This window comes from Eptatretus burgeri, chromosome 13 (genome assembly GCF_056783735.1).
Source record: "Eptatretus burgeri isolate ZD-2024b chromosome 13, Ebu_testis_v1, whole genome shotgun sequence".
Classification (NCBI taxonomy): domain Eukaryota; kingdom Metazoa; phylum Chordata; class Myxini; order Myxiniformes; family Myxinidae; genus Eptatretus; species Eptatretus burgeri.
This window is the reverse complement of record NC_140973.1, coordinates 50322674-50343734: the sequence shown is the minus strand read 5'-3', so window position 1 is coordinate 50343734 and position 21061 is coordinate 50322674. Positions and strand designations below refer to the sequence as shown.

The 21061-nt window shown below is 41.0% G+C and overlaps 2 protein-coding genes across 4 annotated transcripts in view; one reads left to right on the top strand and one right to left on the bottom strand.

Annotated features, from left to right (window-relative positions):
- LOC147014442 (SLIT-ROBO Rho GTPase-activating protein 1-like) overlaps positions 1 to 21061 on the top strand; it is a 161790-nt gene that overhangs the window by 60780 nt on the left and 79949 nt on the right. For all 3 annotated transcript variants that reach the window (XM_085850629.1, XM_085850628.1, XM_085850630.1), the window contains one exon: positions 817 to 990. In XM_085850629.1, the coding sequence (XP_085706755.1) occupies positions 817 to 990 (174 nt within the window). The remainder of the gene's footprint in view (positions 1 to 816; positions 991 to 21061) is intronic.
- The window catches only part of LOC147014443 (uncharacterized), a gene marked incomplete at its 5' end in the record, with an annotated part of 24137 nt that continues 4651 nt past the window's right edge, over positions 1576 to 21061 (bottom strand). Inside the window, one exon of the mRNA XM_085851414.1 lies at positions 1576 to 1690. Within this exon, the coding sequence (XP_085707540.1) occupies positions 1576 to 1690 (115 nt within the window). The remainder of the gene's footprint in view (positions 1691 to 21061) is intronic.

Sequence of the window (21061 nt, the reverse complement as noted above, 5' to 3'; positions counted from 1 at the left end):
GTGTGTCTGTTTGGAGCTATGTATATCACAGCAGTGATGTTTTTGCTGCTCAGCCCATTTGGCCTGTGTATTATTTCCATATCTGTTAGAAACTAATCGTATTCTTACCATTAACTTAACACCTACATCCCTTTCTAATTAATTTAAACAAATCACGTTTCGGCATTGGTTGTAAAACCTCCTTGAAATGACCAAAAAAAAATTGCATTTTCATTCTGTCCAAACTCTCTGTACGTACTTAAAGCACTCGTGTCCCCTCCTCTGCCCACCAACAATACCCATCTTTCTCTTAGTTCAGGCATTTACCTGTGATTTGCTGATGTCCATACCTGAATGACAGGCATCCTTGAATAAATGTTCAGTCGAGAATGGTGGTATCATGGATGAAGTCTGCATCGGGAGGCTTGTTTCCATTGTGTTTGTGTTTAAACTTTATTTTTCGAAAGCTCACATCGGAGTTTGTACATAAATGCTATACACAGCACTCATTATTAGACATCATAGTGCACTTGATTATGAATTGTATGGACATTTTTAGACAACAGATAATAAACACAGAATATGTGATTTTAAACCTGGATTCTCAGAATCATGAATTATGTGTTCAGATGGGAACTCCAAACAGGTAAACCCAAATGAATAATTTCGGCTTGAATAACAACTGTATGTTGTACAGCAAGAACTTTGAAGAAATAAATTAATTAATGGTGAGAGCTAACTAATTCTTCAGCAATGATGCATTCCATTTTTCCTTTCGTGATGTTTTAGTTTTGGAGCAGCTACTGAGGACAATGTTTTTGCTATTTCCTAATGCAGGCAATGCGCACATACCATATGTACAACGCAGAATACCTTGCTGCCTTGAGCAAGCTCCGTGACACTGAGAAGCAGATGGGAAAGACTGGAGAGCCAGCAGCGGGTCCGGTTAAGCTTGATGAGAAAACCCAGCGCCGTGGAAATCTTCGCAAAATCGAGAAAATGAAGGAGAAGGTACAGCGTCTCACAAGGGAGATGGTTTGTCTGTCTTCGATTTTCTCATCGATAGATCTATAAACGTCTATGAAAGTGCGAATAATTGATAAGCCAGATAGGAAATTGTTTTATTTGCAATTTAAACCCATAAATCCTGAGACTGATTGCAGGTCCACACATTCTGTATCTTAAATGGAACCAGAGGCATGCACCTGTTTCTTTTCATCTCACAACACACCATCCTCCATCGTACATTATCATCATTAACAAGTCTATCTCTGATGATGGTATTATATCGTAATCAGTTTTGTTAGCTTTGTTCAGTGCCATTACAGTAAGTTATTCCAGTGTATTGTGCTGATTGTGTTTGACAATGTATCTTTGTTATATCGTTTCCACTGCTCCATCTGTTTTGAAGAAGGCTTGAATTCCTTTTTGAATTATCCTATTTAAAGAACAGCATTTGAACTGATAAAAACAGAGGAATCTTCATCCCACAGTCGTCAATGGGGGCAGTGTAACTCGGCCATTTGTTAAACCACGAGCACTCTTGCATTCTCTTTTCTTATCCTTGTCGAATCCATTTTCAAACGATCATAAAATTCAAACCAAAACGTGATCAAACCACTCGAGTAGTTGCATTCCATCTGCAAGGCCAAAGGCGATGCCCTCAACTTTATTTTCACACTTCACCGAACTTGTCTGCTGACAACTGTGCCTAACGACCATGGCAAACGCAGATTGATATAATAAATGCCAGGTTTAGAAATTGCATATGTACTGCGAGTTCTTCCAGTTGGGTCCGTGCTGTTGGGCTTGCTTTGTGATGCTGGTTGAATGGAACACAGTCGTAGATGATAAATGAGGTTTCTGGGACTCCTATTCAAATGAATGGGGAAAAGGGAAAAAAAAAACTTTCTGACTCAAGCCCCAAAAGCCCAAAAGAGGAGACTTATTTTCTCCCCACCTATCCCCTTCCCTCCCATACAAGCAAATGTAAAATTGAGACTATGAAAGATTGAGACTTACTGATTAAAGCACTTCTTCCCTTTCATATTTTCATTCCACTCAAAGAGCGAACCAACAAATATTTGTCCATGTTCTACTTTAAGGAATAACTTAATTTTCTTGTAACATTCATTTCCATAAAGTATATTTACTTTATCTCTTCAAGCACGAAAGAAAGGGAAGTTCATGATCCCTCCTTTGGTTCTGTAAAATGGGGAAGTGCCTTTTAGATCACAGTCGTGCTATGAAAATGAGGAAGTATTCTGTGCCCATATCTCTCATGGTTATATCTTAAATCATCAGAACACTAATAGAACAAAGTTTAGCTAAAAGCAAGCAAAAACAGCTTTTAAACGTAGGTTTTTCTCAAAATCATTCAAAGCAAGCTGTTTCTTTTTCGTATTAAAATGAGTCAGTCTGGAGTCAGCCAAGCTGCCTCGCCCGAACCAAGCCAAAAAAATTCTGAAGTCATTTCCGATGTGGGACACACCCTGAAAAAACCATTGTTGTGAAATCTCCCATTACGTCATCAAGTTGCTTATTTAAACCAACTTGTGTGCCGAGTGTGTTTTATTTAGAGAATGGATTGTGCAGATAATTTCTCCGACCTTGCGGATCAATCGTTTTCACAAGATGACAGGTGAGATCCTTAACCCAATTCATTATTTATTGTTTTATACAGAATTAAATCACTATACAACCAATAATTGTTGTGGCAAGAATGACCGCTAGGTGGGGGAAGTTGCGTCGTCTCCCAGAATTGTAGGCCGTCGCTCACGGATAATTCTGTGATGCGGCGGGTCGCTTAACCGACCGTGGACGCCAATACCTCAACCGCGTAGCGTAGGGTCCGCTTGTATAGACTCAAGTTACCTAATTAACCACGCGGTTTCAACTACCGTGGAACCATGCCCTCAGTACGCCTTGCCCAAACCGGATCACTCCACCAACTATGGTAGAGTACCAACTCCGGATCGGATGCAACCGAGCGGAACTGCCAAGGATGTACCGGCGAGAATGAACAGATTATCGGGGATAAAGACCCAGCTAAACTTAGATCCGAACCATGCTGGACCAATGAAGGAAAAGACAAAAATGAACTGGGAACATTTCTACAATTATTTCTTTACACTAAGCGAGGAAATTCATGTGGTACAGGAACAGGTTTATTGGTGTGTTATGCAGGGGACAGAAGAGAGATGTAGTGTGACAATTTTACAGCAACTTGCAAAAGAGGACACAGGGCAGACGTGAGAATATTACAGGCAAGATTTACAATGATCAAATAACTTATACAATGCTACTTATAAGACAGGCGCGACACACTCAGACGCACACTCAGACGAAAATAAACCCAGATGTATGGCAAAGGACCCCCGCAGCCAGAGAGGGAGGTGAGCTGAGGTCGCAGTTCTTTCGGGTACCTGAACATTGGAGGGAAGGGATGCTCCCTGGTGTGGCACCCGACAGAGGTCGTGCAGTTCGGCCCACAGCCGCACGTGTGGAGACCGTGTCTACGAAGCAGCCCGGGTGGAGAGCGCGGAGTCCACGGTATGACGGGGCAGCAGACAGGACCCAACGAGAGGCCCGGTCAAGGTCGGGTGTACTCGGACCAGCACAACAGACGGGCCGCCGAGGCGAGACGTGGGCAGGCACTCTGTGATCACGACCTTCCTTCTTCAACCAACAACCAACTCAACCACTGAACTCAAGACAACCACAGAACTCCAGAATTCCAAAGAACTCAACCACTCAACTAACGACCTTCCTTCTTTCTTTGCAACCAGCCAACGGACCCACCGAACTCTCTCAATACCAACGAACGAACGAACGAACAAATTTTCACACTCTACTCTGAGGATGGTGTCGTAATTTATAGATCCCCAAGGTCGGAGAGGGGCCTTGGCAAAGCTGACATCATCGTTCGTCCTGATTGGACAGGGCCTTCATGGGATCCGCCCTTTCTGGGCGGGCTTTTGGCCAGGCCGGGAAAGCCCGCCCACTCCACGCGTGTGAGGACCCGTCAAGAAAGAGTTGGAACGTTTGGGGAAGCCGAAAAGGAACTGCGGACGTGAAGATTTTGCCTCGGAAAAACGAGTCTCTGTAGACAGCAGGTGGACAGTGGTACGTTGTTGCCAGTTAACCGAGGGCTGTAAGCGCTATGGTACTGTGGATCATAATGGAGAGGATATAAAGATTTATTAATCGAACTAAAAACCATCGCAACGCACCCATTTTGCTTCCCACTACACACAAGGAAGGGATCTATCTGCACATATACTTAATGGCATAACTAACTTCGGGACAACTGTATGTTTGTATGCATACGGTTCTGAGAACCGTAACAATATTCTTCTTAACGAGACTGATAAAAATCGTGTAGGTCTTCAAGGTTGAATGAAAAAGATCAATTATATCCTAAATCACACATATTACACCTCCATTTCTCTATTCTCATATTAACTATTCTTCCTTCTTTATAAAATTCAATACTATGCAGATAATTGAATTTAATAAGAAAAGGTGTATGGTTTGTTGAACCAGGTGTTAGGGTTGTAAATTCTACTCCTTCAACACAATGTGCCGTTTTATTTAAGGATATATATTGTCATAAATCACTTAATCTCACCAAGTCATTCACGTCAGTCAGGCTTGGATAATTTATTAATTTATAAGCATTTTTCATATGAATATTTTTTGCTATACTATATTTCTGTCATTCGGCCTGTGCCTTTGTGTAATAATTTGATAAATCAATATTCAGTTCTTGGGATACACCAAAGATAGAACCATCTTTTCCAACAAGTCATTTATATGAGATTAAAAATAATGTCATGAAAATTTTTCTTTTTGTTGAGTTGAAATAACACATACAGACATAATTGACCACAACACTTGGAATTTAATTCTTGGACTTGAAATGTTTGATAAACACCATTCTGTCAGAATTTTATTACTTCAACAGGTGATGGAAGACCAAAACTATCAAAATAATATTTGTCTTGACTATTAAAAATACAAACCCAATGAGAACCGTTCCCATTATTATCTTCTAAGTTCATAAAAATATTCTTTGTATGTTTAGACATGTTTGTTAATTCATCTCGTACAAATAACCACATTATGAATTTTTAATTTCTTACAATATTTGATAAGTTCTAAATTTGATGTTGTATTCTTTCCAAATTCTTTAAACCACTCATCAATGCTCCTTTATTTATTAGAAAGATATAATCCATTACCCCTTTTAGTTAATTTTACACCTGCTTGTGTGATAGAAGAAAGCATATCTCCAACTAACAATCTCACTTTATCAGGCAGACTTTCAATTTTTTCAGCAAAATCTACAATTACACCACTTCCACTAATTTGTTTCTGCAACTCTTTGTTATGTCTTTCCAATTATTTTTGAGCCTAGAGTTGAGTCTTCCTTCATTGGCAGATTTCACCGCTGCTGAAATACTACCCGTCAATGCTCCAGCAGCACTTAAACCAGGAAATAAAGGAATTACAAATTGGAGAAATCCTCCACTCATCTCTCTTATTGAATATTTCTTCAACATTGGTTTTGACATTTTAATTTTAAGTGAGCCAGTATCATTCAAGATTTTCATCTGTTCTCTTGTGAGCAAAACATCAATTCTTACTGCTCCCTTTCTCTGAATTGTATTAACGTTAATCATACAAGGCTTTTGATTTTGAATACAAGATGATAGTTTATGAAGATTGATTTGATTAACATATACACCAGTTGGCACTTTACTACTCATTTATTTATCAAAAAAATTATGTGAGACTAATCATAACACCATTATCTGTATTAGTCTGTAATTCTGTTTCTTTCAAAAGCAAACTATGTATCAACTTCTTCACTCTCTTCTCTTTCAATGTATAGGGAAGTATCCACTCGATTAGACTTTATAGTTTCCTGTTGAGCACTCAGGTCAATCGCATAGATTGTATCCAGACTTTTAAATGCTGTCATATCCAAAATGGGTTCTTTATTTCCATTGCTTTCACACACCTTTTGGTAAGACTTGTATGCTTCAGCATAATCGTTTTTTTCCCAATTCATTTCCAATCTATCTCGTGGATAAAATGTTCCATCTGGAGAAACATGAAGTTGTTTCACCTTAGCATAATCACTTCATGCATTATTCTTATCAGAAGCAGTATCACCATCTGGTTTTTTTTTTAAAATGAGCCACAGATATCGTTGCTTTCCTTCCAGAACACATAAATTCCACGTGTAAGTGGTTTGGTTCAGTTTAATGTGTTGGCATTTTCTTTTAAGGTATGATACATTGAGTGGCTTCTTTGAGTTAAGTCTTCTATACAACATCTCTTCTGTTTTAAGATTAGGAGTATATTCACCAATATACCAACTAATTTCATCAATTAGAAATTTATTCTGATCAGCAAAAGCATTAGCCACACCGAAAAGCAATCTATTTTCATTATCATTCCTTTGCAGTTGAAATCTATCTTTCAGACCATACAGAACTTTATCATGATCACAAAATCCAAATATACCTTTAAGAGGAACTGCCACAGTAAAACTATTACCTGTTTTTGTATCATCATTATACATTCCTTTCCTTTGACTATATCCAGGGTCTGTGTTTGTTCCCATTGTCATATCAGGAATAAAACCTTCGACAGCTCCCATTCCCATTCTATCACTAAATGAATATAGTGTAAATTTCATCATTTCAGATGTAGCAGAGACATAATCAACTGCTTCAACTTCTTGTGTTCCAATGTACAAACGAACACTATCAAACATTTTCCAGAAGAAATCATTTACGATTGTAACGTTTGTGTTATTTGCAGCCTTAGTGAATGTATTTTTACACAACAAGAAACTTTTGGCTTGATTCAAATAAGTTTGTTGGTTATTTATTTCAAAACTTTTTGTTCCATTTGCATTCCAGTCTGTTCCAGTTATTGCACTTACCTTGAAGTAATAGTCTTTTTTAGTAGAGTTTGAGATGACAAAAGTATCATCCAAATCATAGATACTATGAATTGCTTCCATACTTGTATTTATTTCGGAAAAAAAGATGTTAAAACTTTTGAAACCCTGACCCAAGTATTTGAATTATTTTCTGTCTTTCTTGGGGAGACAACTGAGTTTTGCCTTTCTTAATTTCTTTTATTGCTTGCAATTTATGAGATTCCTTTTGGGAATCTTTTATACTCTTTATAGCACCCGCTACATTCCCCACAGCAGAAGCAGTTTAACCAATTAGGTCTTTATGTTTAAGAATAGTTTAACGTATACCCATTAGAGTATCAATTATCCCATCTCCTTTTTTTCTGAATTGATGTCCGACACTCCTTTGTCTCTTAGGTTTATCGTATCCTCCACCAAGATACATACCTTCACCCTTGTAGTATGGGGAAGGAACATCCCATCCCCTGTAATTATTATATATTTTCCCAACTCGTGTTTCCTTACAATAACCATCATATTTATTTATTGGAAAACTTCACGTCGGTGTATTCTGATGGATATAATTTCTCCATTAAAATAAACCATGCGATTATCTTGGTCGGTTATCCTAAATCTGTATATGGTTTTTCCTGACACAGTTATATAAACCAGATTTTTGGGTTCCATATTGAAATTATAACCAATTGGGGTTGAGTATGCACTGAATGAAAATATTTTATTTGTTATTTTTCCATCATTATAAGCACCATCAATCAAATCACAGTGAATTAATACAGAATTTATGCCTGAGGATATTTGAATGACATTATCACTGTAAAAAATCCCATTACTTTCAATCTTTTTTGAGGAGAAACCCAATTTTTCTCAGTGATATTAAACAAGGTTTTCAAAGTTTCCATCGACAATAAAGACGCCTCATATTCTTTTGTTGCGTCAATTTGTAGTGGGTATGGAAATGAAGATGTGTGGTCACTTGTTGTGAAATTAAAACTAAGGATTGTGCTTCTCATCTTATTTAATATGGGATAAAATGTCTTTGTGTTGACATTTATTAATTATTTTCATGTTCATCAACTGGTCTAAAATGGCTGATGCTTCATTAAAACAATTGTTATTTCCAGCCTTCTTACTACCAAACAGCAATAACTATTGACTAATTGTGATGGGTCATTTGGAAGAAAACTAACACCTGAACCAAGGCTACTTAAAGCCTGAATAATGTGTTTCTCCTTCTCATTCTTCCTACTTTTATCAGATAGACTAACCCTATAATTAAGAGAGTCCAGCAGATCAATATATACTCTATCATCCTTATTTTTTCATCTCCAATGGTTTATCAAAATGCTTTGAATCATCCCTCACAGTTGAACCTTGTTTTCCATCTTTTGTTGGAAGAAACATTAATCTCTGAGTTAGTTTAACAGGGGGTTGAGCAGAACTCAACAACTTTAATTCATCATTAAATATCAATCCCTTTTCTTGAACAAGATGAAATATTGCTGGTTGTTCTGTTGGAATGAGTCCTGCTTTGGTTTTTGAATCTGCTGAATATTCATTGCTTTGAGGAGCCTTCACAATATAATCAGGGGGTTGATTAATCTCTTCCAGTTGTTGAAATAATCCTTCATCATCATATTCTAATTTTCCTATATGCCCTAATTCTTCCTCCGTCATTTGATTGAAATATTTTAACATTGGAAGTTTTTTTGGAATATATTCTATTGTGGAAACTGTGGAAGCATCTATAATTTTTTCTTGGGAACTTTTTAAAAGTGGTTAAAAAATTTATCTTGTTTTCTTTCAAATGCTTCTTCACCCGTTAGTTTCTGTCTGCATTTCTTCTTTATGTCTTCGTGTTGTTTTACAACTTTTGAAACCAACTCTTTATGCTCCTTAAATCTTCTTGCTCTTTCTTTCGCATCCATTTATTCATTGGAAAATATCATTCACTGAATTATAAAGGTCAACAGGGAAATTTTCCTTTTCTTCATCATTAAAGTAGATGTGTTCAAATAAATCCTTTTCTTTAAATATTTCATCTAATTCTTTATGAACATTAATAAGAGTTGTAATTTCTTCTTCACTAATACTTGTATCTCTGCTTTTCATATGTTTGCGTTGAGTTTCGTCATCAACATCAAAACCGAATGATAAAATCTTCACCCCATTACCACTCAGATGTTTAATAAATTGTCTCATTCCTTCTGGATTAGTTTCTAATATCCCAAGACCACCAGATTTTAGTTTCTTTAACTCACTCTGACAATGTGAATATTTTGTTGTACCAAGAGAAACCTTCTCAAATATTTGGCCTCATTCCTCAACCGCGTATGTTCCTCTACTGAAATATAGTGATAATCTTCACCTTCTACTTCTCCAGGTCTTATTACGCGAGTGGTTGTTGATATAATACGAACTGCATGGTGCTTTTTAAGCAAATTTACAATATTCTCATTTGTACTACACAAGAACCTTGATTCCAAAAGTTTTTTCCCAGAAGTAGATTTACCCACAAGATTTATAACAGTTGTCATTTATATATTTAATTGTTTATAAAATAAACAATATATCTTTTAATATCTCATCTTGTTTCACAACATTTATTTATATTTTTCAGTCGTGTGCTTCATGTCATCCCCAAATTCCTTTTTAGGTCATCTCTTCGAGCATGACCTAATAATATTGGTGTTGAGAGGAGAGGTGACAATCCGTCCGTCCGTCCATCCATCCACAATGAAGTTGAAGCGGGAGATCTCGTCATTAGTGATCCTGATAGAGGTTGATGAGATGTACGCGATGGTATGACTTTCAAGGTCACCGAAGGTCAAGGTCAAGGTCACGAGGCCTTTGAAGTTGCGAAAATGACGATTTTCAAATTCTATCTCCTCCGCCATTTCTCAAGCGATCTTGAATTTGATTGTGGCATATGAATCTATGGCACAATATCTAAATTTTGGTAGGGCCGGATTTTCGATATTCGCTTTCCTTTTCGTGTCACGTGACTTCCAAGTTGGCAAAAAAAATGCGAAAATGACGATTTTCAAAATCTATCTCCTCCTACATTTCTCAAGCGATCTTGAATTTGATTGTGGCATATGAATCTATGGGACAATATCTAAATTTTTGTCGGGCCGGATTTTCGATATTCGCTTTCCTTTTTGTGTCACGTGACTTCAAAGTTTGCAAAAACTGCCCTACCTTCAGGAGGCTATATATTTTCTCGCAGAGATGACCGTCACTCCCGCACGGGGGTAATTTTAATACATAATGCAGAACAATTGTCTCTCCAAAAATTGTTTATATCTATTGAATTTAACTTTAATAAAATAAAAGTATAAGCATTGTTTCTTATTGAGCGATGAGGGAGTTGAAATATGATTGGCTAAGATAAATACAATTACAAGAATAATATCTCCCTCTTGTGTAGTAGCTATCCATTACCGTTTGGTTTCTCTCATTAACACAATCATCAAAGATAACGAGGTTCTTTTTTTATTTATTCAAATCTTGGGGAGAAGGTATATCATCCGTATTATCACAAAGAATACAAGTTATCAGCTTTGATTTCTTTTTATATCTCTGTGTCACAAAGTAGTTGTATTATATTTTCAATGTTGTAATCATTTAGTTTGTTTTGAAGTTGAAATAAACCTATTGTATGTTATTTTGAAGACCAGCATGAAAACATTGTGAGAGTAGTTGATACTCAGGTTGAAAACTCGACTTTGTGAAAATTATCAAATTATCTTAATCCAAAAAGTTGGGAGTAAGGAGCATCTTTAAAAGTAAGCAGGTTTTTCCACACCCGCTTGAACCAACTATGAGACATCTTAATTCATTTGGAAGATTTTTATGGTTGTTAAATTTTATCTTATTTTCCCAAATGGGTAAAAAATCATTCATTTTTATATTTGGAAAACAGGTTATTTCATTTTTTTTTTTTGGCTTTTTTGGAAACTCTATGTTTTATTCGAAGTTCAGGTTTAATTTCAAGATAATCCATTATTTTATTTGTACAATATCTTGTGTTGATATTTCCCTGAAAATGACAATCGTTAATAATAATATAAATCATCAATCCACAAAACATGGTCGTCATTTGTTCATTCTCTTCTCTTGTAAGAAAAGGTGTATTATCACCCTCATACTTTACATTCATTTCTCAAATCAATCTTGTAAAGTAATTCATTTTTGGTGTAAATCTCAAAGAATGATATTCCTTTTTATATTTTTTTATTCCCATTAATTCGAAGATAATCACAGAACTCTTCTTCTTCTTCTTCTTCTTCTTCTTCTTCTTCTTCTTCTTTCGGCTGCTCCCGTTCGGGGTCGCCACAGCGGATCATCCGTATGATCCGCATAGTGATTTGGCACATGTTTTACGCCGGATGCCCTTCCTGATGCAACCCTGGTCGCCTCTTACGACACAGGGATATGATACACCTATTTTAACCAGGGTATACACCGGCCCAGTACACTGGTACTCATTTCGCCGACCTCAGAAGGATGACAGGCTGAGTCAACCCCCTGGTGTATTAATTCAGTGGCCCAACGGGGCTTGAACTCGGGACCTTTTGGATCCCAAGCCGCTGCCCTAACCACTGCGCCAACACCAGGCTCAAGATAATCACAGAACATACATTGTTTATAGGCTTTTGACTGTGTTTAATCCCCGTCTTTCACATGCAGGACAATTCTCAATTTGTCATGTGGAGAATCAGGAAACTCAAGAGGCTCAAAATCTAGTAAACTATTCATATTTATAAAGTAAAACTTTACTTCAAATAAAATTCATCTTCAGTATCATCTTCAGTACTTTCATTAGTGCTTTCACAATCATCTATAAAACTACTTTCATAACTATCGTTTGAACACAAACTCTCGATATCATAACTGTCTTCTGTTCCAACAGAGATACTATCATCACTCTCATAATCTTCAAAATCTTCAGTTGAATAATGACTCGTATTTAATTAGTAGAAAAAACATTACCATCTATATCTATATACTTTTTTCAGTAACAGATTGAAGTACTACATTTTTTATATTAAAGGTAATTTTAAAATGATCCTTAACTACTATTGAACGAAATGTCATTACACCTGATATATTAACATCCTTTATTTAATCAGGATTTACATCTTTAGGGTTGCTGAAAAAAAATACAAATTTCTCCTTGCATATTACAGATGGTCTTATCTTTTCTTTCTCAAGCTTCATCCATAAGGTTTTTCTTTTTTGATATTTTTTCTAGTTTTGAATATTTTGACAGAAGGAGAAGAGAAACTTTTGTTAGAGCTACTTTAATTGATGTTCTTCCAGATATACTAAAAGCCCTTCCACTGAAGGAAATTGAAGAACTCATATTTTTCACCATAGTTGTTTTATCCAATAGTTGTTATATTTATCTTTATTCAATTTTACATCCTCGACATATTTCTCAGTATCATTTACAAATGACGAGATTGATTGAAACTTGTCTTTTGTGTCTTGATACATTGTATTTATTAAGTGAAAAAAGTTGGAGGATAAAATGGTTTTAAGCACAGATTCACCTATAAATTAAACGGAATTTTCATCAAGAAAATTTTATTTTAAACAAAGTTTTATTATATAAATATGGTGAATACAACGTAATGCGATGTTTGTAATCATGAATATAAATGTTATAAATAACACCTTCAAACCAACAAACATACATTCAATCTTTTCAGACAAATATCTCCACTTGACCAAGAAACAAAACATTGTGATAGATGTGATAATGATATTCTTTTAAAAAATTATAATAAACACCTTCAATCACGCAAACACAAGAACAATGAAGAAGGGGAAGGTGCCACTAAATTCTCCATTGAAAACACTGATGGGGCATTGAAAGGACATAAAAATAAGATTGTTTCACTTTCAAGACCCTGGACCATCTTCAATCATGGAAGCTGTTGATGTGGTTAAACAAAGTATTGAAACTATAATTAAAATCACATTAAGTGAAATGAAAACTTTAAAGTTTTATATGGGAGTAAAATTGAATATGGTAAGAGAAGGCAATGAAACTACTCCCAAGATGAGGACAAACCCTCACTTTATCTCATCATTTCAAGATTTTGTAAGATGTGATGTTTACGATGAACTCCAGAGACAAGAACAAGATGTTGATAACACTGCAGTAGGTAGTGGATTTGCTATTACAAAAATAATCTTTTGAGATATACACATCTTAAAATCGGATCCTCTTCAAGCTTCTTCTTATATTGATTTACCAAAAGAGATAAAACTTAAGAAAGCGTTTGTTAATATTCAAAACAAAGATAATAAATCTTTTCTATGGTCTGTTCTTGCTCACTTACATCCTCCACAATGGAAACCTGAAAGGGTTGAACATTGTAAGAAATAGGAGAATACATTAAATGTTAAAGATTTAAAGTTTCCAATGTCACTGAGAGATATTCCTAAATTTGAGAAAATGAAAAATCTATCTGTTAATGTATATGGATTAACGGATACAAACAAAGCTCACATATTAAAAAAAAATCAAACAACTATAAAAATGATGAAACACACATTGACCTTCTCTACTTCAAAGGAAAAATCACCTTATGCTTTCATCAAAAATTTATCAAGATTAACCAAATCACAACTGTACAAGAGGAAATGTAAAACGTATCCTTGTAAGAGATGTCTCAACTCCTTTCACACAAAAGAACAATTAAATCAACATTCGAAATATTGTAGTAATCATAAATCAACCGTAATCAATTTACCAAAAGCAGGTTCAAACATCATTCAAAGATTTTAACAAATATCTGCTGATTGTGATATCTGCTGATTTTGAAAGTATCCTTGAAAAGATAGATACTGTTTCTCCAAATCAAAATAAATCATACACAAATAAATATCAAAAACATACCCCTTGTGGTTTCTGTTATTATATCAAATCCTCTGTGGTGATGAATACAAGTTGGAACTTTATAGAGGAGAAAATTCCTCAGAGGAGTTTGTAAGATGATTGGAAAAAGACTGCATAAGACTTAGAGAAATAATGGTTAAAACCTATGAACCAATGTCATGAACAAAGGGAGAGAAAAAGGAATTTCGAAAGAACAGTATCTGTCATATTTGTGAGGCGAAAATTGAGAGAGGTCAAAGTTCAGGATCATTGTCATCTTACTGGAAAATATAGAGGACCATCTCATTCCCATTGCAATCTTAATTACAAGCCCCCAAACTTACTTCCTGTCTTTCTTCACAACAACGCTCACTATGACACACATCTATTTATAAATGAACTTTCAAAGACATCTGGTAATATTTCTGCCATTCCTAACACAGGTCAAAAATACATCTCATTCACAAAAACAATTCATACATCCCCCATATCCCATATCAGATTTCTTGACACGTACAGGTTTATGGCAAGTCCATTATCTAACTTAGCATCAAATATTAAAAACTTTCCGAATCTTAAATCACATTTCTCAAATCAAGAAGAAATTGATCTCTTATCACAAAAGGGAATATATCCATGTGACTACATGGATTCATTTGAGAAGTCTAAAGAAACACAACTTCCTTCAAGGGAAAGTTTCTACAGCAAGTTAAATAAAACTCATATTTCCGATTGAGATTATACACAAGCTAAAAAGGTTTGGGAGAAGTTTAATCTAAAGAATCTTGGAGAATATCATGATTTGTATCTTAAAACTGATGTTTTGTTATTAGCTGATGTGTTTGAAACTTTTCGAACAGTCTGTCATAATAAAAATTCTTATGGATTAGACCCCGCTCACTATTACACAGCCCTGGGTTTGGCTTGGAGTGCTATGTTAAAAATGACAAAACAAAATTTGGAATTAATCAGTGATATAGATATGCTTTTAATGATAGAGAAGGCTAAAAGAGGAGGAATATCTCAAGTATGTTACAAGAGATATGCTAAAGCAAATAACAAATATCTTCCTTATTATAACAAGTGAAATCCTTCGATACAGTGCGTGTGGTGAGGCAAATGAGTACACTAATGTTAAAATATGCAATTTATGCTTTTTCAGTTGAAAAAAAATTAAAAAGTGTACTTAATATTTGAAATGTAAAGATCTTGTTATTGTGATAAGCACCTTTATATATAACAGAAGGAATGAAATCGTTCGATACAGCGTGGCAGGGGGCCACAAAAGAATGATGGCATAAGAAAAACTTAGCTTTCAGCGTTCGGCGTGAAATGCCATGGTGGGCGCAAATGACGTCTTTCATTCGTTCGTACTTGAGAGGGGTGCGTTTCTTGGTTTTTTCCGTCAAGCAATGAATTCAATGGTTTTCACGTATATAACACATTAGTTTCACAAATTTCCGTTGAAATACTCGGGTATTTCCGTCAATTGTCGCCATTTCCATCTAGGTTACGCACTGCCATCTACCGGACGGCCGTCATTGGCTGTCTTGAGGCACGTGGGGTGGGGGGGGGGACACCGGAGACGTGGTAGACACCGGGGACATTTCAAACTCGGTGCAATTGTATACAGCTCACGCGCTGTAATACGAATGAGGACAACTCTTACCTGATGTATTATAATGCTAACAATTTGTATGGGTGGGCTATGTCTCAATCTTTGCCTTATGGAAAACTTAAATGGGTTCAAGAAAAACATTATGAAAAAGTTTTATAAGACATTGTTGTCTCCTCTCAAAAATAATTGGATGAAGCTGAAGTTGGATATTATTTTGAGGTTGATTTAAAATATCCAGAAGAATTTCATCACAAACATAAAGACCTACCTTATGCCCCTGATAAAGAAAGTCCAAGAAAAGAATGGCTAAGTGATTCCCAACAATCATTTAATATAAAAGGTAAATCTCCAGAAAAACTACTTACTACATTAAATGATAAAGAAAGTTATGTTTTGCATCAAAGGAACTTTTGAGACAATATTTATTTGCTGGGTTGAGAGTTAGGAAAATTCATCGGATTTTGAAATTTAAACAAAGTCATTGGTTAAAGAAATATATTGATTTTAATACACAAAGGAGAACAGAAGCAAAAACAGATTTTGAGAAGGACTTTTATAAATTAATGAATAATGCTGTATTTGGAGACTACTAGTACGTGCCCGAAAAAATAAATAAATAACAATAATAAATAAATAAACCACACAGGCCGTTTCTTCGCTCTCATGTGCCCGTACGTGCGTGACCCGGAAGTTCGATATTATTCGCAATTTAGTTTTAATACCCAATTATTCAATTAGCACCAACGTATTTTACCTTTTCGCAATGTCGTGGCAAGGAAAAACAAAAAGAGAAGAGAAGAGAGAGAAAAAAAAATTACTTCCTGGTTCGGAGCATACCAGCACTCTGATGTTACCGAAATTTATACACCGTCTAATATGAAAACGATCATAACTTGGGCCATTGTGTTTATCTATAAATGCGCATAAGAAATCGAGAAATTATTAGAATACACGAAGTCCTCGCTCTCTGGAAGCCCGTACGTTTTAACCCGTAATGGGGAACGCGGCTGTGCTTCCCTTCCCCATCGGCCACTCCCTCGCAACAACGTGTCTTGCCATTGGTTTGGTAAATAAATGGCCATAACTTGGGAAGCACTTGTCCGATCAATATCAAACCTTGAAAAGGCACATCCTCAGGTCCCCAGCAATATACCTGGCAAGTTTCAATTAGATCGGACCAGAGGTTGTCGAGAAACAGCGGACAGACACACACACAGACACACACACAGACACACACACAGACACACACACAGACACACACACAGACACACACACAGACACACACACAGACACACACACAGACACACACACAGACACACACACAGACACACAGACACAGACACAGACACACAGACACACAGACACAGACACACAGACACAGACACACAGACACAGACACACAGACACAGACACACAGACACAGACACACAGACACAGACACACAGGCACAGACACACGGACTCACGCACAGACGCACGCACAGACGCACGCACAGACGCACGCACAGACGCACGCACAGACGCACGCACAGACGCACGCACAGACGCACGCACAGACGCACGCACAGACGCACGCACAGACGCACGCACAGACGCACGCACAGACGCACGCACAGACGCACGCACAGACGCACGCACAGACGCACGCACAGACGCACGCACAGACGCACGCACAGACGCACGCACAGACGCACGCACAGACGCACGCACAGACGCACGCACAGACGCACGCACAGACGCACGCACAGACGCACGCACAGACACACGCACAGACACACGCACAGACACACGCACAGACACACGCACAGACACACGCACAGACACACACACAGACACACAGACACACAGACACACGCACAGACACACACACAGACACATGCACAGACGCACAGACACACGCACAGACGCACAGACGCACAGACGCACAGACGCACAGACGCACGCACAGACGCACAGACGCACGCACAGACGCACGCACAGACGCACGCACAGACGCACGCACAGACGCACAGACGCACGCACAGACGCACGCACAGACGCACGCACAGACGCACGCACAGACGCACGCACAGACACACGCACAGACGCACGCACAGACGCACGCACAGACACACGCACAGACGCACGCACAGACGCACGCACAGACACACGCACAGACGCACGCACAGACGCACAGACACACGCACAGACGCACAGACACACGCACAGACGCACAGACACACGCACAGACGCACAGACACACGCACAGACGCACAGACACACAGACACACAGACACACAGACACACAGACACACGCACAGACACACAGACACACAGACACACAGACACACGCACAGACACACAGACGCACAGACACACAGACACACAGACACATGCACAGACACACAGACACACAGACACACAGTCACACGCACAGACACACAGACACACAGACGCACAGACACACAGACACACAGACGCGCAGACGCACGCACAGACGCACAGACGCACAGACGCACGCACGCCGCACACGCACGCACGCACGCACGCACACGCACAGACGCACGCACAGACGCACAGACTCACAGACGCACGCACAGACGCACAGACGCACAGACGCACGCACAGACGCACAGACGCACGCACAGACGCACAGACACACGCACAGACACACAGACACACAGACACACAGACACACAGACACACGCACAGACACACGCAGAGACGCACAGACGCACGCAGAGACGCACAGACGCACGCAGAGACGCACAGACGCACGCAGAGACGCACAGACGCACGCAGAGACGCACAGACGCACGCAGAGACGCACAGACGCACGCACAGACGCACGCACAGACGCACGCAGAGACGCACGCACAGACGCACGCACAGACGCACGCACAGACGCACGCACAGACGCACGCACAGACGCACGCACAGACGCACGCACAGACACACGCACAGACGCACGCACAGACGCACAGACACACGCACAGACGCACAGACACACGCACAGACGCACAGACACACGCACAGACGCACAGACACACAGACACACAGACACACAGACACACAGACACACGCACAGACACACAGACACACAGACACACAGACACACGCACAGACACACAGACGCACAGACACACAGACACACAGACACACGCACAGACACACAGACACACAGACACACAGACACACGCACAGACACACAGACACACAGACGCACAGACACACAGACACACAGACACACAGACACACGCACAGACACACAGACGCACAGACACACGCACAGATACACGCACACACGCACAGACGCACAGACGCACGCACAGACGCACAGACGCACGCACAGACGCACAGACGCACAGACGCACGCACAGACGCACAGACGCACAGACACACGCACAGACGCACAGACACACAGACACACAGACACACAGACACACGCACAGAGAGACAGGGACACAGACGCACAGACGCACGCACAGACGCACAGACGCACAGACGCACGCACAGACGCACAGACGCACAGACGCACGCACAGACGCACAGACGCACGCAGAGACGCACAGACGCACGCAGAGACGCACAGACGCACGCAGAGACGCACAGACGCACGCAGAGACGCACAGACGCACGCAGAGACGCACAGACGCACAGACACACGCACAGACACACAGACACACAGACACACAGACACACAGACACACAGACACACAGACACACAGACACACAGACACACAGACACACGCACAGACACACAGACACACAGACACACAGACACACGCACAGACACTCGCACAGACACACGCACAGACACACAGACACACAGACACACAGACACACAGACACACGCACAGACACACAGACACACAGACACACGCACAGACACACGCACAGACACACAGACACACGCACAGACACACGCACAGACACACAGACACACGCACAGACACACAGACATACGCACAGACACACAGACACACGCACAGACACACAGACACACGCACAGACACACAGACACACGCACAGACACACAGACACACGCACAGACACACAGACACACGCAGAGACACACAGACACACGCAGAGACACACACAGACACATGCAGAGACACATAGACTCACGCGGAGAGACATAGACACACGCAGAGACACACAGACACACGCACAGACACACAGACACACGCACAGACACACAGACACACGCACAGACACACAGACACACGCACAGACACACAGACACACGCACAGACACACAGACACACGCACAGACACACGCACAGACACACGCACAGACACACGCACAGACACACGCACAGACACACGCACAGACACACGCACAGACACACGCACAGACACACGCACAGACACACGCACAGACACACGCACAGACACACGCACAGACACATGCACAGACACACGTACAGACACATGCACAGACACACGCACAGACACACGCACAGACACATGCACAGACACATGCACAGACACATGCACAGACACACACACAGACGCACAGACACACAGACACACAGACACACAGACGCACAGACACACAGACACACAGACACACGCACAGACACACAGACACACGCACAGACACACAGACAGACACACCCACTCACAGACACACAGACACACCCACTCGTAGACACACAGACACACCCACTCACAGACACACAGACACACAGACACACCCACACACAGACACACAGACACACGCACAGACACACAGACACACGGACACACAGACACACGGACGCACGGACGCACGGACGCACGGACGCACGGACGCACGGACGCACGGACGCACGGACGCACGGACGCACGGACGCACGGACGCACGGACGCACGGACGCACGGACGCACGGACGCACGGACGCACGGACGCACGGACGCACGGACGCACGGACGCACGGACGCACAGACGCACAGACGCACAGACGCACAGACGCACAGACGCACAGACGCACAGACGCACAGACGCACAGACGCACAGACGCACAGACGCACAGACGCACAGACGCACAGACGCACAGACGCACAGACGCACAGACGCACAGACGCACAGACGCACAGACGCACAGACGCACAGACGCACAGACGCACAGACGCACAGGCGCACAGGCGCACAGGCGCACAGGCGCACAGGCGCACAGGCGCACAGGCGCACAGGCGCACAGGCGCACAGGCGCACAGGCGCACAGGCGCACAGGCGCACAGGCGCACAGGCGCACAGGCGCACAGGCGCACAGGCGCACAGGCGCACAGGCGCACAGGCGCACAGGCGCACAGGCGCACAGGCGCACAGGCGCACAGGCGCACAGGCGCACAGGCGCACAGGCGCACAGGCGCACAGGCGCACAGGCGCACAGGCGCACAGGCGCACAGGCGCACAGGCGCACAGGCGCACGCACAGACGCACAGGCGCACGCACAGACGCACAGGCGCACGCACAGACAGACGCACAGGCGCACGCACAGACAGACGCACAGGCGCACGCACAGACAGACGCACAGGCGCACGCACAGACAGACGCACAGGCGCACGCACAGACAGACGCACAGGCGCACGCACAGACAGACGCACAGGCGCACGCACAGACAGACGCACAGGCGCACGCACAGACAGACGCA